Raw genomic sequence first — 25,179 nt, 5'->3', positions numbered from 1 at the left:
ATGAAGGTCGAGCCACGACACGGGGCTCCGGGGTGGGGGGGGCGCGCTTTTGGCTCTTTGTGGATTTTTGGTTGGCTCTCGTCTTGGACACTTGGGTTCAGGAGCTTGTGTCGTCGGGCTACAAGATCAAATTCCTGTCCCGCCCGGGGCACCGGTTCTTCCCGTCCAACATGTGGCTTTCCCCTCTGTGATTGGCGGATCTCCACCGCGCAGTGGCGGACCTCTTGTCCCAGGGGGTGGTCGTGCCAGTTCCGTCCTCGGAAAGGTTCACAGGGCTTTATTCCAACCTGTTTACCATGCCCAAGAAGGAGGGGGGTAGACCAGTGAAGGAGGGCGATCCGCCTTTCCCTCCTTCACTGGTCTACCCGTCTTCGTGGTTTGTCGGTTCGGGTCCAGTCCGACAACGCCACCGCAGTGGCGTACATCAACCACTAGGGCGGCACAAAAAGCATGGCTGCAGGTCGAGAGGTGTCCGGGATCCTCTCCTGGGCGGAGAGTCGAGTTCTTGCCCTCTCGTCGGTTTACATCCCGGGGGTGGACAATTGGCAGGCCGACTACCTCATTCGCCAGTCGGTGGACCCGGGAGAGTGGTCCCTACACCTGGAAGTTTTTCAGAAACTTTGTCTTTGCTGGGGGACGCCGGATGTGGATCTTCTGGTGTCTCGACTTAACCGAAAAGTGGAGCGGTTCGTGGCCCGGGCTCTGGATCCCTGGGCGGAGGAGGTGGATGCCCTGGTGGCTCCTTGGGACCCTTACGGTCTAATTTATGCCTTCCCTCCGCTTTACCTGTTGCCCTGGCTGCTGCGACGGATCGCGGCCGAAGACGTCCCCGTAATCCTTGTGGCTCTGGATTGGCCGCGGAGAGCGTGGTACGCAGACGTGTTTCATCTGTTGGTGGACGCTCCTTGTGTCCCAGGGCCCTGTGTTCCATCCTTCTTTACAGTCGCTGGCTTTGATGGCGTGGCTGTTGAGAGCCAGGTCCTAAGAGACCGATGGTTGTCTAATGCTGTCATCTCCACGATGCTTAGAGCGTGCCAGGCGGTCTCCAGGACGATCTACCACCGCACGTGGAGGGCATATTTTGCCTGGTGCGAGGTCTCTGCGCTTGTTTTCCATCTGCAAAATTCTTGCTTTCTTGCAGCGTGGGGTGGCTCAAGGGTTGGCCTTGAGGATGGTGCAGGGCCAAATTTCTGCCCTGACGGTGCTTTTCCAGCAGCCCTTAGCGTCTTAACGCTCTGGTCCGCACCTTTGTCCAGGGGGTTATGCGTATTACGCCCCCGGTCCGTTCGCCTTTGGCTCTGTGGGATCTGAACCTGGTGCTTTCGGTGCTGCAGGAATCTCCGTTTGAGCCTCTTTGTGAGATTCCACTTCTGTCCTTGTTCCAAAAGGTGACCTTTTTGGTGGCCATTACCTCCGTTAGGTAAGTGTCCGAGTTGGCTGCCTTGTCATGCAAGTCGCCGTTTCTGGTTCTCCTTAGGGACAAGGCGGTTCTCCGGCCTCGGCCAGCCTTCCTGCCTAAGGTTGTGTCGGCATTCCATTTGAATGAGGACATTGTCCTGCTTTCCTTGTGCCCGAAACCGGTCCACAGGAAGGAACGGGTGCTGCATTGTCTGGATGTGGTGCGCCCTCTTCGTGTCTATTTGGACGCTACTACGTCGTTCCACGAGACAGATTCTTTTTTCATGCTGGCCGGTGGGCCAGGTAAGGGCCGGGCCGCCTCGGCGGCTATCATTTCCCGTTGGATTCGAAATGTTGTAGTACAGGTGTACGCCGTTAAGGGGCAGGAGCCCCCTTTTCCTGTCACTGCCCATTCCACTAGGGCTGTTGGGGCATCCTGGGCCTTTCGCCATGGTGCCTCTATTTCTCGGGTTTGTAAGGCCGCTACTTGGTCTTCCATTCACACCTTTGTCAAATTTTACAAGGTGGATGTGTTGGCATCGGCTGAAGCTGGTTTGGGGCTCAAAGTTTTGCAGGCGGCTCTTTGAGGGGTTCTTGGGTAGTTTGTTGTTGTTTTGCCCATCCCTCAGGGGTTACTGCTTGGTGGCGTCCCTACCATACAGGATCCACGATCTGTTGCCCTGTGTCGTCCAATGAACGGGAGAGAAAATAGGATTTTTGTACTCACCGTAAAATCCTTTTCTCTACGTTCATTGAAGGACACAGGTCCCGCCCTCTTTTTATGGGTGTACACTCCTAACTGCTTGTTACTAACTGGAGACTTGTCAGCAGGTGGGGGGGTTGGGCCACCAGCAGGGACCGCCCCTAGGCTGTCTTTGTCTTTTTATGTGCCTAGCGTCCTACTCCTGCAGGTGGCGATATACCTACCATACAGGATCTATGATCTGTTGCCCTGTGTCCTTAAATGAATGGAGAGAAAAGGATTTTACGGTGAGTACAAAAATCCTATTTTTCCTATGCAAGGAAGGGGTTCTGTAGATGGCCTTTTAAGAGGCCATCCAAGCCCCACTGATATACGTTGCTTTGCTGAGTGCAGAGTGTTTGTATTGGACATGTTACTATTCATAATTTGCATCTGGTTTGGCCAACAGCCAAGTGCATATGCACACAAAAGTTTCATAAACACTATGGTGAGATACACTCCAGCCGCTTAGCACCCCAAATGGAGACCTTCAAAAAAAAGGATAGCAATGATGTTATAAGATAAAAACCTGTCCACATGCTTGATACAGTATGAGCTTTCAATTGTATCTTGTGCGCATGAGCACTAAGACATGCACTAAAAATAGATGTTAAAAATGGAGAAAAACTGAACGGAGTTGGGAAAAATACCATAATAATCCAGTATGCAAAATAGCAGCATTTTGTTTATTGCTACAAAACCGTATGACATGAAAACTTACAAGTTAGACAATTTATACACTTATATCAGCAATGTGATATTTATAAGAAATGTATACAAGTATAGGAAGTTTTTTAATAGAACAAAAATAAGTGCAGACAGCACAGTAAGGCCATGTATACAGTGAACGTTCAGAGAATGTAGAGCTCCCTGGGTATATTGCCACTTACAGACAGGGAAGACATTGTTAATATCTCACTCTAATTCATAGGTTGTCTCTGTTTGGCACATGTTGAGTGTAGCAATCCTTGTCTAATGACCATTTCTGCATCTGAGATGATCAGTTCGCAATATTAAATATTGCATTGACATGAAATCATTATTTATTCTATTATCTCATGAATTATTTCATCTTACTGATGCGTTATTTCATCTCCATAGAACATTACTTTTTCTGCATTGCTAAATTTAAACCTCATTAAAACCCACGCTTATTTCCACCATAAAGCTACTCCTATTTTTAAGTACAACTAAAGGCTCCGGTTTGACAGTCTAAACAAGTACCATATCCAGTTAGTTTGCGGTGCACGAGCCTCACAAAAGAAAACAGAAAAAGAGGCAGTGATGTCAATCCAGAAACCTGTAGGCAGAGATAGGTGTGGCCAGGTGGTGAATGACAAGCTACAGGCATGTGAATGAGCAGTGAAAATGCTGATAGCCACACCCTCTACAAAACGTTTCATCCCACTGTAGTTCAAAATTAAATTCTAGTGGAACATTGCTGCCACTCCATCACAAGAAGCTGCTGTGGCCTTCACTGTCAGGATCGACAGGTATTTTTGGGACTTTGCAAAGGAACTATGAGAATGGTGTAAACTCAGATGTAATTATAATTAGTGGTGCAGCACATATTTTTTTTAATTGGGAGGCAATTTTAAGGAGGAAAAACCATTATGACATTATTTGTGAAATTACTTCAACAGTCAAGGTACCTCAAATATCAGTTAGGTCCGTGGAGTCAGTTTAACAATGTTTTTACCCAATATTCACACATTTCCCAACTGAATCTAGGGGGAAATGTGTGACTCAAGGGTGAAGAAAATCGCTAAATAGACCTGTGTGTTAAAGAAGAAATCCGGGAATTTAAAAAACTTTCATTGCAGTGGGGCTATCCCTGCACTGCAAGGGTTAAGCGCTTGCTTTTTTTCTAGGAGATGGAGTAACACAGATATTCTCACTTAAACCCTTGTAGTGTAGCTACCCCCCATCTACCACTGCAAGGGTTAAGGTGCCCATACACCTTACAATTCTATGGAGATTTTTGTCTGCAATTGCGTTTTCGTCTGAAAATCTGCCAGTTGATGGGAAGTGCACAACCTCAATGACTGTACAAGTGACAGATTTTTGTCTTTCAAGCATGCTAGAAAACTTTTATCTAGTTGGACGAAAATTGACAGGTTGTACAACAAAAATCTCAAGATGAAAACTGCACATGCTGAAACAAAAATCTGTCCTTTCAATCAATGAAATTCGGCAAGGTGCTGGTGGTGCTGACAAACGTTAATTGTGAACTACATTGGTCTGTGCATGATGGGCTACTTGTAAGAAAATTGAACGAGGGTGAGATGTCTGGACAAAAAAAGTTGTACAATGGTTGTAAGGTTGCATCACACATGGTAACTCACATGCATAGGTGTAAATGGGCCCAAATACATTTCCCTTTGGCACTGATCTGCAGCACACAAATGTGAACCAGTCACATATGAAAGAAAGGGATTTGTACTTGTAATACCTGAGTTTTACTGCATGATAAGAGATATAAATTGGTCCCAACATCAGCAAATTATGCACAGAACATAAAATACCCCATGGGTTATGCTGCTGTGAATTGAGGCAATAGTGTACTTGCCCTAAGACAACCAAGGAACAAGGTTGTACTAGCTACTGAGAAGCAATACATAATTTTTTTCCTCTAGACTGCAATTAAATTCATTTGATATTGTAATTCACACGTTTTGAAAAAAAAACATTTAAAAATACAAGTTACTTTATATAAAAGAGGTACATGTCTATACAGAACCTGATTTTGTATTCTAATTTTACTTTACAGCTTTTTAAAACATATTACTCTCTGTAGCAGCCTTTTTTTATACATTAAAGCTACTCATATAACGGGATTTGTGATTTTTTTTTTGTGTGTGTGATATTTGAAAGATTTCTAAAATCCAGGGACAAACTTTAGAAGCACTCACAACATCAATCTCTCTTTATTGTAACACAAAAGTAGAGGCAACAGTTATCTCTTGGCCGGATGTATTTAAAATGATTTTAACTTTTGCCTTTGCGTCTTTGTAACACAAAAGCAAAGGCAAACTCTGTTCACACCAGTCCCACGCACATCACTAGCCATTAGTCCTCCTGAATTTTGTCCCGGGATTGTATAACTGGATTACAACATTGCAAGCGAGCACAGAGATTGGACTCACCCAGTAGGTAAAATTGTGGTTTCTCTTCCGGCAATCTCTCCTGGATTTATATGCATTAGTTTGAATCTCCCTTGGCTGGATTATAAGTGCTATATTCTTTATATTATCAAAATTAAAGAGTTTTCTTTAACAATATTAGGGTAATTTTGCTCTTCAGCATTGACATATGCAGCGCATATTTTCCACCCGTGAATTTGCATGACCTGATTCACTATCCAAGCACACTGCTTGCCAACACGATGCCCCTTGGTATGGTCGTGCTTTAGAGGCATTTGAGAAAGGAGGAGACTTTTCTTTTGATGTCACTCTGATCATTTGGAACACATCTCATCACTAGTGATGGGCTCGGGCGTGTTCGCAGCTCTACGTGCCGAGCCCGCCAGGAAGCTGACAGCGCGCAGCGCCAATCACAGGTACTGAGACATGTTCCCGGTCCGCAGCTGCAGAGATCGGGAAATGTTTCAGTGCCTGTGAGTTTCAGTCAGCTTCCTGGCGGGCTCGGCAAGTGGAGCTGCGAACATGTCCGAGCCCATCACTACTCATCACCTGACTTTGCAAAAAAAGTGAGAGCTGACAAATATCACCAGTAAGAGAGAAAAGGAAGAACTCTCGCTCATTCTTCACATATACCCCAACATCCCAAACCAACAGACAAGAGTAGAGGTGTTATTTTAGAGAAAGACAGTGCTGGAGCTATTTTCACCATATTGAGATGTGTGGATCTTGTCTTTGCCAGCCTCAGCAATTGTAGCATGAAACTAAATTCTTACATAACCTCCAAAGTAATAATTACCTTCCTAAAGGATAGTTTTTAGAGCCTATCACCTACTCATCTCAGTTATCTCTTGCAGTCATTTGTCTTCTACCCCTTACATTGATTTCAACTGCTGAATAATTCATATCAGCTGCAGTTCCTGTTAAGATGCTTTAGGGCCTGTTCACATGAGATCAGGTCCTGATCAGCAGACGTGGAGCTGCTGATGCAGTGTGTTTTTAACACGTTTTCAGTCCGGATGCTGACAGTTAATTTTTTTTTTTTTAGCCAAGGGGCTGTCAGTATGCAGATTCAGCCTCTGAGGTCACTTCCGCCCTCTCAGAACATCTACTTCCCTTAGTGTATGTAAAGCTAGTGATCAGACATGTATCACATATTTGCAGACATGTTGATGGTGCTGGCTACAGCAATCTGCAGAGAACGAGCCCGCAGGAGACGTCGTTATTGGGTACACCCAATCTTGAGGCTCCGGGACTCCAAGGGTCAGTATGAGGATTTGCGAAGTCACCCGGATACATATTTTTCCTTTACTCGTATGTCCATGGCAAGGTGATGGGCATGTTCCAAATGTTTGCAGTTCATGTCGTTACCTCTACCCCAACCTGTCTGTCTATCGTTGATAACATCATAATAAGTGGAGCAAGAATACAATTTTTTTTCCTTAGCTGCATTGCGTTGCGTTTCCGTTCTCGTTGCGTTTCGTGCACGTTCGTGCGTTTCTGGACCGGACAAAATGTGACATGCAGTATTTTTTCTGTCGTAAGCTGAACGGACTGCGCACGTGAGAACTGTAGCCCATAAAACACATAGGGATACATTGGGATGCATTTTGAGTGCAGCAGCCTACGGATCGGGTCAGCACACAAAACGGACGTCGTGTGAACAGGCCCTTAAACTAAGAGGTAAAGCTGAACACCGGGGATAAAAACCTTTACCCTTGCAGTGGGTCGAAGGCTGGGGTGTGAAGGACGATTAGATCATTATGTGAAATGCATTTATAATTCATAACAATATTGAGGTCCTTGTATTGCAATTGTTCACACTTTTTTTAGGCCTAGCTGTCAGGCAGCCTGTGTAGTTCAGGCAGCCTGTATTGCTGGCTGCAGCCCTGACTGCAAGGGTTAATCATCCTGTGTCTCGCTTGGAGCAAGCACTAATTTAGTCAGCTGTGGCTTAATTAATCTAACCACACACCTCCTGCTCTGGGATTGGCCTTGTTGCTAGTGGCATCCTATGTAAAGGTGCCCATACACCTTACGACCATCGCAAGACTTTTGTCTTGCCATGGTTGTATGCTTATTGAAAGCTCGTACGACCTGCCCACCTTGGACGGGCAGATCGTACTTGCGATCATCGAAAGCCCGCCCCGCTGAGGGCCTGCCCTGACCTCAGCTTGTGCCCAGATTACCCTTTCCAGCCTTTGAATCCAGCTCGTCCCTGATAACTCTCTGGAAGTGTCTTTCTTCTTCTGTGCGTACCTCGTTTTAGTACCTCTGGCCAGCCTGTGGCTTCACCTGATCAGAACATATAGTTCAAGTCCTGGGGGCATCCAAGTACCGGTAGGCGTGCTTGCATTATGGGAACGGCGGCTGCTATAGGTGAAACAACTCGTCACTATTTGTTCAGACAGCTTGCGTCCACAGCTGGTTCTGACACTTATCTAAACATTTAACTACATTCTAAAAGCACCAACATATCTGTATCATCAGGTTATATAATTGGGTCTGCCATGCAAACTCTTTAAAGATTTAAAAAGCATCAAATTCAAAGTGCCCATTTGCACTGACCAAAACACATTTAGTTTTTTGTTGTTTTGAATCTAAGCTGTAAATTAGTTTTACATTTTTAACTCTTCCCTAAGCCTATTGTATAGTTCCATTTAAACATACCCATGAAACCCTGATTACTTTTAATTTCATTCTTTTAACGTGGGTCTTTCTAAACAGGTCAGATGCTCAGTGGTAAAATTGAAAGTATACAATAATTCTATCATTTTATCATAAAAAAAAATTATATTTAGGCTCCACTAGTGAATGGTTTTACCCTGAAACCTTTGCCACATATATAGAAAATTTTGCTGAGCTGAAGAATCCATATTGTCCTTCCAAAGTGTGTATAGTAAGACAGCATACACTCTGGTTTAAGACAATTTCTGCCTTTTTTCAATTACCCTTTAGCACAGTTGCCTATCTTAGGTAGATATGAGGTTGCCACTACCATGGGTTCCAGGCGAATCCTGTGGGTTTGAATATACACTATATTGTCAAAAGTATTGGGACACCCCTCCAAATCATTGGATTCAGATCTTCCAATCACCTCCATGGCCACAGGTGTATAAAATCAAGCACCTAGGCATGCAGACTGCTTCTTGTGAAAGAATGGGTCGCTCTCAGGAACTCAATTGTGGTACCGTGATAGGTTGTCACCTGTGCAATAAGTCCATCCGTGAAATTTCCTTGCTACTAAATATTCCATGGTCAACTGTTAGTAGTATTATAATGAAGTGGAAGCAACTGGGGACAACAGTAACTCAGCCACGAAGTGGTAGGCCACGTAAAATCAGCGCATGCTGAAGCGCACAGCGTGCACAAGTCGCCAACTGTTTGCAAAGTCAATAGCTACAGACCTCCAAACTTTGTGTGGCCTTCAGATTGGCACAACAACATTGCGTAGAGAGCTTCATGGAATTGGTTTCCATGGCTGAGCAGATGCATCCAAGCCTTACATCACCAAGTGCAATGCAAAGCGTCTGATGCAGTAGTGTAAAACACGCCACCACTGAGGTGGAAGACGTGTTCTCTGGAGTGTTGAATCATGCTTCTCTGTCTGGCAATCCAATGGACGTGTCTGGGTTCGGCGGTTACCAGGAGAATGGTACTTGCCTGACTGCATTGTGCCGAATGCAAAGTTTGGTTGAGGGGGGATTATGGTGTGGGATTGTTCTTCAGGGGTTGGGCTTGACCCCTTAGTTCCAGTGAAGGGAATGCTTAAGGCATCAGCATACCAAGACATTTTGGACAATTTCATGCTCCCAACTTTGTGGAAGCAGGTGGGGATGGCCCCTTCCTGTTCCAACATGGCTGCGCACCAGTGGACAAAGCAAGGTCCATAAAGACATGGATGAGCGAGTTTGGGGTGGAGAAACTTGACTGGACAGACCTGCACAGAGTCCTGACCTCAACCCGATAGAACACCTTTGGGATGAATTGGAGCAGGGGTGCCCATTAGGTTGATCGCGATCGGCTGTGTCCTGTGTGGCTTCTCCTCTGGATCCCCGTTGCTCTCCTCCATCTGTATGCAGCGGGGATCCGGGGAGAAGTAAAGGAAGCGCTGCAGCCCGCGGGGAGAAGGTGGTTTGGTGATCAGAGGATGGAGCTGTTGTCACAGCAGCATAACCCGAGCGGTGAGGAGAGAGAGAGAGCCGCTTGGCCAGGATCTGACAGCCGGTGGCTCAGCAGATAGAAACAGGGGGAGAGCGAGGAGAGAGAGAAAAGACAGCAGATAGAAACGGGAGAGAGCGAGGAGAGAGAGAAGAGACAGCCAAGAGAGAGGGCCGGTTGACACCGCAAAGTCTGCGTTCCAGAGTGTTCGACCTCTGGCCGACTCCCTGCGGGGGGTTGTATTGAAGTCAATGGCACCACTGTCTCCCTCCCACAGTGCGATCGCCCGCACCCAGAACACAGCACATTATAGTGCTTGCAGCATTTTTGCAGATCGCACTGGACCGAAATGCAGGCACTAATTTGCCTGCGTTCCAGGTGCGGGCAATCGCACTGCGGGCGGGGGGCATGGCTGCGATGCCATTAACTTTAATGCATGGCCACATCCCCTCCCGCCCCTAAATGCAGGTGTTTTTTCGTTAGTAGATCTCATTGAGCTTGTCATTTGAAAAGTGGATGTCCACATGGAAAATTGTGGGCGTCCAACGTCAGTAACTGACCTTACAAATGCGCTTCTGGAAGAATGGTCAAAAATTCCAATAGATACACTCCTAAACCTTGTGGACAGCCTTCCCAGGAAAGTTGAAGCTGTTATAGCTGCAAAGGGTGGACCAACTCCATAGTGAACCCTACGGACTAAGACTGGAATGCCATTAAAGTTCATGTGCATGTAAAGGCAGGTGTCCCAATACTTTTGGCAATATAGTGTATGTACAGATTCATCCAGGAGAAGTTTTTTTTTTTTAACAATAATGCACTGCATGGCCTCGACAACTATGGCCAGTATGCTTAAAACGACCAAAAGAACTCTTTAAACAGCCAGCACTGTCACTATAAAAGGGGGGACACAGAACAGCCATATTGTCAGTGAATCAGAAGCAGATGTAGGGAAAGGATAGGGAAAGCTGACAAAATGCATTGGGAGAAATTAGAGTAGTTAAGAAATTGCACTTTAATTCTGATTGCTCTACTAGCTATTTGAGTAATAACCCCTTTCCATACTTTTTTATTTTTATTATTTTGTTATTTATTTTGTCTTTAATTTTATGTTGTGGTCATTTTGATTTTAGTTTAAGCTTGAGGTGCTCCAAGCACAGCATTCACTTGTTACTTTACATCTGTTCATGGTAAGCAGCTGTCTTTTGTTTTTTGCGGCATGCACCTGTTTAAAAAAGTGTGCATCTAAACCACTTCACATTATATCACTCACATTCACCACATGCCCCTATCCCCACAGTAAAAATAAACGTAATGCATACAATGGTTAGGCCTATTATCCCTGATTAAAACTGTCCTGCTACTGGCTAATTTTACACTACTATATCCTCTAAATTGTATTAATTTTTTTTTAGCAAATCCCTGCCTGTATTCTTTGTCTTTAGTATATTTGGGCCTAGACTTACTAAATATAATTGTCCTGCTACTGGCTAATTTTACACTGTTGTGTCATCTGTTGACTCTTGATTCTCATAGTAAAATACCTGCCTGTACTTTTTTTTTATCTACTATATTTTGACCATACACTATAATAGGATTTGCCGTTAAGTTTACGTTAGCCAAATTTCTAAAAATAATTAACTAAACCCTCGACGTACCTAGCTCATCCCTAATCTAATTATATCAGTAATGAGGCAGCTGTGATAAGTATATCCTGAGACAGGCTAAAAAGCTCTGCATGTGTTGTCAGTGGTAACGGTACAATATAGTTCTTGTAGTTGTGTGTAAACAAACAGTTGTAACTTATAAGATGAAGAGTTTTTGAGCTGTAAAGTCCATGGTATGACAGACACTTTTTTCCTCATTCTCATCTTTTGTGCTTCCTTCATGCATAGCTCTCATAGCTTGTTAGTTCTTCCAGCCTTTGCAACATCAGCAAGCGAAGTGCATGGTACCTATGAAAGAGAAGTATCCTGTGAGTGTTCTTAAATGGTAACTACTGTATACATAAAGTGCAGAGTACAATAATCACCATCAATGTCTGTGTAAAAACATTTACTTGCTCTTAGAAAAAAATGTACAATATGAATAAAAAAAATATTAACTTTAATTACGACTGGCCATAAAAAAAAGGCTACTGACCGGGCCGGTGCTTTTTTGCCTACACAGATGAAGGTGCATTTTACTGCCCCCCACCCGGCACCCTCAGACAGCCTTATGCTAGCGCTGGCCCTGCAAAGACATCCCATAAAGCAGCACTCCAAAACTAATAGGAGATCCGTGATATTCATGTTACAGTTCTAACCAATTATCTCTGAAGAATTTAGAGAAAAGGAAAACCATCAGCTACTAGTGCTGTATATGAGAAACCACAAGCAATGACACCCCAAATAGTTTACTGTGGAGCACCCCAATACAAAGACATCCCCCCAAAGTGTACCACTCCAGAAAGCATAGCAGAGATGTCCATGTTACAGCTCACACTAAACATATCCAAAATTTGGGAACAGAATGACCATCATCTTCTGAAGCCCAATATGTAAAGCCAAAGGCATTGACACCTTACGTCTATTACCATGGAGCACCCCAATAGAAGGACACATCCCCCCATATATCTTCACTAAAGATAGCATAGCTAACAGCACTGACCTCCAATGTAATGGAAGTATATACACTGACCTCCAGTGTAACAAATGTATTCACACTGACCGCCAATGTAACAGAGTCATTCTTACTGACCGCCAATGTAACGGAGGTATTCACACTGACCACCAATGTAACGAAAGTATTCACACTGACCGCCAATGTAACAAAAGTATTCACAATGCCCGCCAATGTAACAAAAGTATTCACAATGCCCGCCAATGTAACAAAAGTATTCACAATGCCCGCCAATGTAACAAAAGTATTCACAATGCCCGCCAATGTAACAAAAGTATTCACAATGCCCGCCAATGTAACAAAAGTATTCACAATGCCCGCCAATGTAACAAAAGTATTCACAATGCCCGCCAATGTAACAAAAGTATTCACAATGCCCGCCAATGTAACAAAAGTATTCACAATGCCCGCCAATGTAACAAAAGTATTCACAATGCCCGCCAATGTAACAAAAGTATTCACAATGCCCGCCAATGTAACAAAAGTATTCACAATGACCGCCAACGTAACGAAAGTATTCACAATGACCGCCAATGTAACAAAAGTATTCACAATGACCGCCAACGTAACGAAAGTATTCACAATGACCGCCAATGTAACGGAAGTGTTCACAATGACCGCCAATGTAACGAAAGTGTTCACAATGACCGCCAATGTAACGAAAGTATTCACAATGACCGCCAATGTAACAAAAGTGTTCACAATGACCGCCAATGTAACGAAGGTATACACCATACACATGCTTAAAGGGTTTCTAAACCCTCCGGTTTTTTTTTGCATATATCTACAGCTAGCAAGCAGTAGATATATGCAAAAAGTTTTTTTTTTTAAACGCTTTAACAGTGCGCTCCCGTCCGAAAATCCGAAACTGCTTGGGCGGCCACAAAGCATCTTGGGGCGGGCACAAGTCTATGGACGCGTGCACCCGCAGAGGAGTCAGCGTTGGATCGGAGAGCCGCCGCACCGCTGGAGGGACAGATGAAAACATCAGGAAAGAAGAAGAAGATCAGAATAAGAGACATCATTTAAGGTAAGTGCTGACATTAACATTGGGGGAGGGAACAACTTTTTGGACTTTAATGTCACTTTAAACTTACCTTGTTCTTGCAGTCTTTTCTTCCTTAGTAGCGGGGTGGGGGAGGGGTAGCGGCATTGATTTGCATATGAATTAGCCGCGATATTTACATATGAATGGGTCACGGCTTATTGATATGCATATCGCCACAGCCCATTCAAATGTAAATATCTCGGCCGGGACAGTGCAGGAACAGCACCAGCAAGCTCCGGAGAAAGCACAGAGCAGAGAGAGCTGGGTGAGGTGTTTTTCTGCCCTCCCCCACCAGCGCCTTCAAGCTGCCTGTGTGGTAGTGCCGGCTCTGGCTAATGATATCTAATAATGCTCCCAATTTCTAGCATCCCTTGCAATAATAGGCCCGCTTCTATTTTGTGATTGCATTGCAAGAGTATCTGTTAGTCTTAGCTGCTTATTATTACACAAAGAAAAAAATTACAAATTGTTGGAAACCCACTTTTGTTTCTTTTACATAAAGCAAAAGGTATCATACATTTTTTTTTTTTAACCTATGGGGTTTTCTTTACTTGACATCATAAGCAGGTAGATGGTCACCCCAGGGCTAAATATATAGTTTTCCTCATCTGGGCCTGCTAATTTCCGCCCCCACACCCCCCACAGCTGCTTTGAGCACTTCACCCTAAACACAACTATATAGCCAACTATAATGAAAAACAAAAGTATCCAAATAACAGGACAAGAGATCCAAGAAATTCAAGAAAAAAAAAACTTCTTAGTAGTCAAAACTAAATGAACTTAACCACAATCAGAACAAAGGCAAGAGACCAATTTTTGACAACAGAGGCTGTAGCTGTCAAGTCTTTGGATTGGGGTGGGCCCAAGAGGACCTGAGCTCACAAGAAGTGGGATAAATACTGCTGTCCATCATTAAATTTATTAAAGACTGAGGACATCTACTGGCAGAAATGAAGTGGGACAGCTCCAAACTGAGGGTGGGTATTGCAGCAAACACTGTTTTTTATTTACATTTTTTTCCAATTTCATTATTTTGCATTCCAAAAGTGCATCAAAACAAAATGTGTGCAAAGTCTTAAAAGAAACACCTGCCCCGCCAGCATGCTGCAGAGCGAGATCCTTGCTATCTGTGGGTAAGCAGATTTGCAGAGGTCCAACATTCCCCAGGATGAGTCAGAGCTTTCCAAATAGAGGTGAGCATGAGCTTTGCTGATTTCAGAGCTACAGGTGTGACTAGTTAGGGGGCATGTCGGATCTCTGCAAAGAGAACACTGCTTTCCCTTAGATAGCAAGGTCAATGTCAGATGGGTGGATTTTCCGCTGACAATACTGCCGCTGGCAATTTGTTAAAATGCCCAGTGACAAGATTGCCAAGAGGCTGCCTGTTTGTTCCTGTGGTATCACTCTCTCTCTGTAGATGAGGCAGCAACATCTCACTGCATACAGAAGGATGGTGCATTCTATTACAAAACTGGCTAAAAAGAATTAGAAAACCCCAAGTCAGGTAAAAGAGATTCAGTACAGTATATGTACTGCAACTGAGTATTTAGCAGTTTTCCTGAAGTTCTATTCTAATAACCATTATATTCATGGCAATTTTTATTTAAATATTAACACTGTTTTAATAAAATTGTTACAGCAACACCTTTGACCACACGGTGGCACTCTAATGTTGTTTTTGTAAACCACAGGTTCATGAGCTGTTTAGATTAATACCTATACATGATAGATGATGATTACACAGTTCCTTGTGTATTTTCTATAATTAAGCACTACCAATAGCGTGAAATTTGTTGGAAAATCTGTGGTTACCAGTTAGATAGTATGAACCTTGTTTTCTGTATAAAGGGAAAATGTTTGCTAGATCACAGCAAAGGATTTACCATTCTGGGTAATGAATGATAATACAAAGCATGTCATTTAAATAATGGCACATACAATTGAAATCACTTAATGGGCAAAATGCAAACCACAGTTATGCAGGCATATTCAGGATAAATCATAACAATATTGGGACTGTGGAAGATAGACAGTTTGTCATAAATACTATGGATAACAGACAAGCTATAAATGGCCGGATTAAAGAAGAACTATGGGGTCGGTGCTTTTCCCCAAAGCTCTCCCAAGGGTCACGGGAGGACACAAACTAGCGTCCTCCCGTCACCCAAAGCTCAGTATATACTAAGACCACCGCAGCCGGGACGGATCCCGACATTACTGTCGAGATCCACCCAGCTGCGCGATTGACAGCTGGCTCTGCCTATCTAGAGGCAGAGCCAGCTGTTCCTGCCCCCTCCCCCTCCCCATCTGTTCCGCCAGTCAGCGCTAGGGGATCGGATGGGGGAGGGGGGGATCCCTGCAGGGAGCCGTGAGTGACAGTCACGGCTCTCTGCAGGGACAGGATCGAGAAGTAAGCAAGCGACAGTATGTGTTCGCTCACTTCCCGATCTATGGAGCCGACCTGTGAAAGTGATTTTCATTCACCTCATAGCTCTCCTTTAAATGGAGGAGAATAATGCAAAAAACAAAAATAAAGTGTGTCAAAGTGTTGCTGATACAATATAGCTTAATGGTGATACAGCTGCAAAAGACTTGTGTTGTTTGAGCTACACAGCAAACAAACATAGATTAGAGATATTCTATGATTACAAGCCATTCATGTTTCTAAACAGGTTTTCTTTTAATTTAATTTCTTATTGCCCAGTGTTACTTTTAGTCACCACAGGGACAGTGTAATACAGTGGATTCCTTTAACCACTCGCTGTCCGGAGCAATTTTTACATTTTTGCACACACATGAAGTCTGAATTTTTGGCTAGAAAACAGCTTAATACCCCCAAACAATGATATTTTATTTAATTTTCTGAAAACTGAGGTCCTGTGTAATAAAAAAAGTTGCAAAAAAAGGACAATTTGTTCTGTCGCACAATATTTCCACAAATGTTATTAAACCAAAAATCAAATATTTTTAGGATAAAATACACTAAAATTAATTTTAGTGCACAGAATAACTGAATAACTAGATACCAAACATGCCCAGAGTTAAAATTGCATGCGCCCATGCAATGGCAAAAAATTATGGTACTCAAAATTGTCCATAGGCAACTCCTAAAAGCCTTTACTGCTCATAACTCTGACGGTCGCAGTGATACCCAACATGTGTGGCGCAATCGTCATTTACGTACACGTGCATGCCCTACCCGTGTTTTCATTCACCTGCAGATGGCAAGGGTTGGTTTTAATTTTTTAACAAATGTGACAGGTTCTCTTTATGGAGACATCTGGGGTCTATTAGATGCCAGATGTCTCCGCTGGCCTCCACTACAGGGCAATGAGCACAGCATTGTGCTCAATCTCCCGTGCAACCAGCTCAATCTCCTCTGTCACCGGGCTTGTGAGCACACTGAAGAAGAGCTCTGACTCACTGATCACAGAGCAGATTGCGGAACAGAAGTTCCCGGTCTGCTCCTACTCTCCATCCTTACACTAATTGCCATGGTCATGGGTCCCCCAGAAGAGCTGGGGAACAACAAAAACTATGACGGGGAGGGGGGAGCACTATCGCAGGCTGCTACAAGAGATAGTTCATTTGAACAGAACAAGCTCTGCCTGCTGAAAAAAATTATACCAAAAAAAATGATCATGGTAGCAGCAGCAGCAGCCATGATCTTGGTATAAGCTGCTTCAGGACCAGCTGTTTATGTACATCCAGCGGTCTTGAAGTTGTTAAAGGGCTAGTCCCTCTTTTAGACCATGTTTCATGTAAGCATGGTCACATACAGCATACCACTAACCAGGGGCGTCCCGAGGCTGGGTGACACCCGGAGCGGTAATCGAGTGTCACCCCTCCGAGACGTCACTGCCATGTGCGATTATGTCACCACGCGCGTGCGCGATTACGTCATCGCGCACGTGCATCAGTATTCTGATACCTGCCGGCGGCCATCTTGGTGATGGACGCCGGCAGAGAGAGAGGAGGGGACAGTCACCCGGCGGGATAAGGTATGCCGCCGGGTCCCCTCCACTCTCCTGATACTGTTGGGCGTTCGGTCCATGACCGAGCTCCTGACTTTTCAGAGGGGGGTGACACCAAAATGACTGTGAGTCATTTTGGTGTCACCTCTCCAATGGTGTCACCCGGGTGCGGGCCGCACCCCCCTTGTGACGTCACTGCCCCTAACCACCCCCTTACCTAAATAGGGGGGCGAATCTTCTAACACATAGTCCGTTTACAGCCGCTTACATCAGAGTCCAACTTTGTCCGGGAAAGAAAATTAAAAGAGGTTTGCATCCTTTTACGTTTTTGCAGGCCTAGACTGAACTCAACTGATTTGTTGAGTTCAGATTTGATGACATTGCCAGTTTATGTCCGTTCAGTTAACATGTTTTTTTATATAGACCTTTTTTGAGCATCGGGCACAGCTTTGAATGGACATTGGAGAAATGGATGTAAGCGGACGGAAAACCAGATGTAAACAGCACTGAACTGAAGACAGATTTGCAAAGTAATGTACAGTATATAGCACTTTTTTAAGCAATTGAACCGAGGAGCCCATGTAAAAGGGGCCTTAGGCTCAGCCAGGAAAAAAAAAAACCTGCAGTGGAGTAGTGGCCAGAAAATCCACAAAAACTTTCCCTGGCCAGACTTCAGAGCCCTAATGAAACAGGAATTTACCGGACTCTCCACTGGCATATTAGAGATTTGGCAATCACTAGAGTTAATAACCATGTTTTTCTTTAGAAGATTATTTGAGAAATGTTTACAACATAATTTGAATTAATTTGTACTGTTTGTTGATGAAGATATAAACAGGGTATCTGTAGCCCTTTTTTTGTCTGACCAAATATCAGTATGGTCCTTTTACTAAAGTCTGAAGGCGTTTTTTTGCCATGTTGCTTCCATTTTCATGGAATCTGTCAGCGTTCCTATTCATATTCCAGAATTAATAAATTCAGTTTGGGTGCTACCATGGTTTAAAATACAGTGCAACTAGGTACAAAGTTGAGAGGCCTGGACTACAGATTCATTGTGACTGAAATTATGTTTTCTGTAGAATTGTTGAAATGTAAAAAAACATGACCTTTAACATGATAATACCGTAACTGCTGGAATTTAAAAAGTGAAAGTGATATATGCAGTCTCTCAGTCTGCTAGAAAATTCTATGAGCAGTCCTCACATGGGTTAGATTACTTGATTGCTTTCAAACAGCAGTTCTTGGTATCTTGGTTATGGTCTTGTAAAGATCACCTGCACACAAATAGATGGACCTTGCTAGAAAAGTTATCAACATCTCTTTCCCCTCACTCACTCTATGTACACAAAGGGATATGGTGGAACTCAAGTCTATAATGGGGATGGCAATGCCACAGGCTCTAATGAACCACAATGGCTCAAAAATGATATGACCCAGAAACAGTTTGATAAAATTAGGTGAAAACCTGTCATGGTACCAATGCATTGTTGCAAGGCCAATGTGGTACCTTTATTTAAAAAGGGATTAAAATATTTACCAAGACATAGGAAATAGGAAGGAGATGAAATTGTAAGAAAATAAGAAACGGAAAATATCGGAACCACTGAGCCTTGAAGGAATGTTATGAGTATGGGGGGAGGGTTAGTAGGGGAATGGGTGAAGGGGTAATGGATAGTGAGGAATCTGTGGCGTAGCATCTGTCTGGACAGACCCGGACAACAGGGGAAAGGGGGAGGGGGGACATAAAGAAGGGTAGGGACATTAAAAGCACTAAAGTAAATAGGAACACAAAACAACAACATAGAGATGGGGACAAGGGAGAGGAATAGAAGGAAGGACAATTTATAAAAACACTAGTCACACACAATACTAGTTAGGAGAATATACATTTTTACAAATCACGCAAAGTTCACTAATTTGGATAGCAACACTATTTTGGGCAACGGGATAGCTCTCCGAAATGGAGGACAAAAGACGGGAAGGTGGGATATATAAGGGGGGGACACACAGTATAGTTAAAGGTAGTTGAAGCATAATAATGGGACCCTCCGATGCATAATGGGCCCAATGATGGGGTAGTATAGAGGAACGTTTTTTGTTTTTTTTTCTCTATAGATAGATGGGGGGTAAGAACTTTCCCTGGGGGGCTGGGTTTGGACAGACAGATGGGAGGGCTACGGGGGAAAGGAGCTGAGTGTAGGATATGGGTATGGAATGATGGAGGGGAGAGTGTCAATGTATGTTAAAATGATTAAATGTATGGTTGTTAAAAATTTAATAAAGAATTAATACATTAAAAAAAAATATTTACCAAGCAATTTCAGACTTGTAATCTTAACTTTCATAGTTTTTAAAGGAGAACTATGGGGTTCTCCTTAGGGTAACGGGAGGACACAACTAGCGTCCTCCTTCACCTCTCGATCTACTGAGCCGACCTGTGACAGTCTCATTGTCACAGGTCGGCTAGAACTATGAGGTGAGTGAAAAGTACTCACCTCATAGTTCTCCTTTAAGAATAACAAGAGATAGCATGGATTCACAAAAAATAACTTTTCAAACAAATCTAATTTCTTTTTATAAAGAAGTAAGCAATAAATAAGACAAAGGAATGGATGTGGATATAGTATACTTTGCCTTTGCAAAAGCGGTTGACACAGTTCCCGACAGACGGCCTGTAAGGTCTGTAGGTTTAGAATATTAATTCTGTAACTGGATAGAAAACTGTCTCAAAGACAGTATTCAGAAAGTGGTGATTAATCATTTATATTCTGGGTACCAAGCAGTGGCGGAACTATCGCGTGAGCACCAGGGCCTCAGCCTGGGGGGCGGGGTTACCGTATACTGATCCGGTGCTATCCGGCGGCCGGCAAGTCCCACTATCAATGCACAAGGAGTGTGCTGGGCCCCCCAGGCTGAGGCCTCGCGCTTCCGGGGACGCAGGATATCCCTGCCCCCTCACCATTCTGCAGTTTTGCCACGCCAGGATTGGAGGTAAGTGATGCGATGGAGAGGGGGGGTGATCGAAAGGGGGGCTGAGGAGTGGTGATAAGGGAAAGTGGGACGTTGTGGCTAAGGAAATGTAGCAGGAAGGTGAGGGCTGAGGACATGTGATTAGGGGGGCTGTGGTGATGGGATTAGAGAAAGGGGGCTGAGGACATGTGATTAGGGGGGCTGCATAGATGTGATTGGAGAAGGGGAGCTGTGGAGATGTGATTGGGGGGAGCTGAGAAGTGATGTGATTGGGAGGGCTGCAGAGATGTGATTTGGGGGGCTGCATGGATGTGATTTGGGAGGCTGCAGAGATGTGATTTGGGGGACTGAGAAGATGTGATTGGGGGGCTGAGGAGATGTGATTGAAGAAGGGGGGCTGCGGAGATGTGACTGGGGGGCTGCGGAGATGTGATCAAGGGGCTGAGGAAATGTAGCAGTAAGGTGGGGGCTGAGGAGATGTGATTAGAGGGGCTGTGGTGATGTGATTAGGGGGGCTGTGGTGATGTGATTGGGGGGGCTGAGGAGATGTGGTTGGGGGCCTGAGGAGATGTGATAGGAGGGGGGGGCTGCGGAGATGTGATTGGCTGCCTGACGAGATGTTTTAACTGAGTATACAGCGCTAATATCTCAATAAATGTTGAAAACGAAATACAAGCGTATAAACGCAAAGTGTTTTAACCTGTGATAATATACGTACTCACCGCAATTTTTGGCTGTAACAGACAGCCCCAAATGTTTTGTCTGATGGGACACGCTAATGCGGCGTCTTTCGTGACTCACACTTTACCATTAGTCTTCAGAGTGTAGAGTATTCCCACAGTCATGCAAAGAAAAAATCCTTCATCGTGTAATAGTTCCAGGAGCAGCTTATTAACCACTTCCCGGCCGGCCGTTGTAAAAAAACGGCCGGCCAGGAGTTTTCTAGATCTTTAGACGCCCGCTCAGCCTCACCCCCTCGCACGCGCGAGCGGGAAATGCCCGTTATTAATACAGGGATGCCCGTTAATATACAAGCGATCCGCCGGCTATAGAGCCGGCGGATCGCTTGTATGAGGTCCCGTGATGTGCGCCCTCCCCGGCTCCCCCCCTCCCGCTGTCAAGCTGGTCCCAGGCTCCGCTGTGCCCGGTGCGAGCCCGGGACCAGCATACGGCCTCCGTCACAGGGGATCAGAGGGAGCTCGGTACACGAGCTCCCTCCGGTCCCCTCTCCGCTGTCAGAATGCGGAACTGATGTATATTACATCAGTTCCGCATTCTTGTGTCACTCTCCAGCTTCAGATGCTGGAGAGAAGCTGATGAAGCAGATGTCTGCTTCATCAGCTTCTTCAGGGGGGTCCTAGGTGACATTAGTGGTCTTGGAGACCCCTGATGTCTCCATAAAGAGGACCTATCACATAAGGGGGTTTTCTAACCCCCTATGTGATAGCAATAAAGTTAAGTGAAAAAAACTAGGAAAAAAAAATTTAAGTTCCCCCCCAAAATGTAAAGTTACAAATAAAAAATAATTAAATAATTATATTTTTTTAAAGTCCCCCCATACATACACGCATGCATGCAAACAGGCGTCGGGTGTGCATACGTGCGAAAATGACGATTTCGCCCATTACGCCGCACATGTTACATATGGTCGCGAACGTCCGAATGAGAGCAATAGTTCTAGGGCCATCAATCACTGATAACACTAAACTGATGAGCTGTAAAAGCTTTTAAAGCGTCGCCTATGGTCAATTTTGGATATGGTAGTTATTTGCGATTTCGCGGGTGCGCGCAATTTTAAAGCATGACACGTTTGGTGTCTATTTACCCGATGTGACCCCGTCTTTTATATTTTACTAAAAATATGGGTAATAATCATTGTTTCCTAACATAATGGAAAAAAAAAACTTTTTTTCCCCAAAAATTTCAATCATTTTTTCTTAATATAGTAAAAAATAAAAACCCCAGTGGTGATTAAATACCACCAAAAGAAAGCTCTATCTGTCCCCAAAAAATGGTATAAAATTCATTTCAGTACAGCATTGCATGACGGAATAAACGTCAGTCAAAATACTGCAGCGCTGAACACTGAAAAATGGCCTGGCCAGGAAGGGGGTCTAAACACCTGGTCTTGAAGTGGTTAAGAAGTTAAAATTCAATGACAATAAAAATCACGTCCGGCCAGTCCGATAGCTATCGTATTTGTTATGGTAGGCCCGCCCCAACGCGTTTCGTCATTAACGACATCCTCAGGGGAGTATGCAGGTCTATCCCCCCATACCAAATCCCAGCTTATATAGCGTACATCAAAGTTATTACAACAATGGTCCACTAGATGTCTTTCTAGCCCCATATATTGGGATTGTTTAAACATCTCCCAAAATAGATACACATTAAGAAGCTACTAATTCTTTACCACTTTATATTTGTTAGCCATCTCTGGAGATCAAATATCTAGATCAAATATGCTCGTACAATGTGGTATTATTCACACACCAATGTGAATTTAAAAATCATAATTTCACATCATAATTTTAATACATAATACAAATTAATTCTGACATATAATAAAAAATTCTTCTAAAACTATAGAGCATTCCGAAAGTGTATAGAATAATGATGGCATTGCTTAAAACCAAGTTTAAGATATATATTAATATTAGAACAATTCTTAAAATATTTAAAATATTATATCATAGCAGTAATTCTAATCTTCCTTTTAATTATTATTTTAAAAAAATATAAAATTATTATTTATTACTTAGGAAGCAATTCAAATCGAAGTCGATATTTAGTCCCTTGGGGGTCATAGTGTCCAACGTAAAGATCCACTTCGATTCTATAAACTTTCGGAAGTGTGGACTGGAGTTATTAGCTCTACACTAGTACACATTGTATCGGTGGTTTGACACAATACACTTTTGACATAAATTTATTGTTATCCAATTTTGGTTTTCACTATTCATTTTACCATATTTAGATAATGTGATAAAAGGCACAATTTATGGTTTAAACTATTGACACTCATACGAGGTTTAGAAAAATTGAACTCTGAGCGCTGCCCATCCAGTTATATAATGGCTGAGGAGATGTGATTGAAAAGGGGAAGGGGCTGCAGAGATTTGATTGAAGAAGGGGGGGCCACGGAGATGTGATTGGGGACCTGGGGTCCATGGAGATGCGATTGGAGAACGGAGGGCTGAGCAGATATGATTGGAGAATAGCGGGGCTGCGGAGATGTGATTGGAGAAGGAGCGGCTGCAGGGATTTGATTGGAGAAGAGGGGCTGAGGAGATGTGATTGGAGAAGGGGGTCTTTAGATATGTGATTGGAGAAGGAGGGGCTGCGGAGATGTGATTGGAGAAGGAGCGGCTGCAGGGATTTGATTGGAGAAGAGGGGCTGAGGAGATGTGATTGGAGAAGGGGGTCTTTAGATATGTGATTGGAGAAGGAGGGGCTGCGGAGATGTGATTGGAGAAGGAGCGGCTGCAGGGATTTGATTGGAGAAGAGGGGCTGAGGAGATGTGATTGGAGAAGGGGGTCTTTAGATATGTGATTTGGGGAAGGAGGGGCGGCTGCAGAGATGGAAAGGGACCATGATTTGAGAGGGCTGGGGAAAGGTGATGGGAGGTGTAGGAAATATGTGATGGAAGGGGTGCTGGAGTTGGGGGAGAGGTGCAGGGGGTACCGTGGTGATGGGAGAGTCCAGGGGGCATATGAAGATAGTGCAAAGAACAGAGGGCATGAGATAGATGGGGGAGAAAACAGGCATATCTCCTAAACCTACAGGGGTCACTTATAGGTTTAAGAGATATGTGTCTTCAATCTATAGAAAATAAAAATTAACCTGTCCCCATTTATTTATTTAAGTGTAATAATTATCTAAAATGCTTTAACATACATCCTAATATTTCGGAAAATCTACTGCTATGGGTTAGGGCTTTTCTCCATAGTTCTCCTAAGGGTAACGGGAGGACACAAACTGGCGTCCTCCATCACCCTAAGCTCAGTACAGCTCACTATATACTGAGATGCCGCAGCTGAAACGGATCCCAACAATTATGTCTGGATCCGCCCAGCTGCGTGAGTGACAGCTGGCTCTGCCCGTCCGTTCTGCCAATCAGCGCTGGAGGATCGGAGCGGGGAGGGGGAATCCAGTCCCTCCCCTGTCACGGCTCTGTGCCGTGACAAGATCGAGAAGTGAGCGAACGCCGGTATGTGTTCGCTCACTTCCCAATCTACTGAGCCGACCTGTGACCGTTTCATTGTCACAGGTCGGCTTGAACTATGAGGATGAGTGATAAGCACTCACCTCATAGTTCTCCTTTAAGAAGATCTCCAGAGTTGTTCTGACTTCTTAAACCTGTACTATAAATAACGGGGTATATGAGTGTGTGCATGCATGAGTAAATGACTTTGCATTTTTGTATGTATGTATGTATGTATGTATGTATGTATGTATGTGTGTACATATGAGTGTATGTATACGTGCATATGTAAGATGGGGCCTCATGTTTACGTTTCACCTTAGGCCTCACAAAATCTAGAGCCGCCTCTGGGAGTGAGGACCCAGCAAACAGAACACAGACAGGAACAACTGAAGACAGAAGAGGTAAGGGTAAATAAATCATTAAAATAATTATTATTTGTAGCCTAATGTTGTATAAAGTACTGTTGCTGCAGTGCAGAATGGCACCCTCTATAGAGGACTACAAATCTCAGCAGTACTTTATACAGAAATGCTATTGTTATATAAAGTATTGCTGAGATGTGCAGTTCTCTATAGCCTTTGCCATTCTGCATTGCTGTAAAATATTAGGGATGCACCGATATATCGTCCGCTTTTCTGGCGATACAGCAACGCATCCCTGCTTTCTTTCCTCCCCGCTGGGAGGTGCTCTGTGTCCCAGCAGGGTGGAAAGAAAGTGTGACAGCAGGCCGATCGTTGCGGGAGGAGAGCACTGTGTTTGTGGTTTCTTTTTGGGGGGGGCAAAAAAAAATCTTGCACCAGGGCCCTTTGTTCCTTAGGTCCGCCACTGGTACCAAGGTTCACCCAGGTACTCCAGGTAAGGACCCTTACTGTTTAACTTA

At 44.1% G+C, this 25,179-nt stretch overlaps 1 protein-coding gene across 1 annotated transcript in view; it reads right to left on the bottom strand.

Annotated features, from left to right (window-relative positions):
• Positions 1 to 11,322: 11,322 nt before the first annotated feature.
• The window catches only part of RASSF4 (Ras association domain family member 4), a 233,340-nt gene continuing 219,483 nt past the window's right edge, over positions 11,323 to 25,179 (bottom strand). The window contains exon 12 of the mRNA XM_018564102.1: positions 11,323 to 11,393. Within this exon, the coding sequence (XP_018419604.1) occupies positions 11,324 to 11,393 (70 nt within the window). The 3' untranslated portion in view covers position 11,323. The remainder of the gene's footprint in view (positions 11,394 to 25,179) is intronic.

This window comes from Nanorana parkeri, unplaced genomic scaffold (assembly GCF_000935625.1).
Source record: "Nanorana parkeri isolate BGI_ZX_2015 unplaced genomic scaffold, ASM93562v1 scaffold725, whole genome shotgun sequence".
In the NCBI taxonomy this organism is placed as follows: Eukaryota; Metazoa; Chordata; class Amphibia; order Anura; family Dicroglossidae; genus Nanorana; species Nanorana parkeri.
The sequence above is the reverse complement of the archived record's forward strand: the minus strand, read 5'-3'. Positions and strand labels throughout refer to the sequence as shown.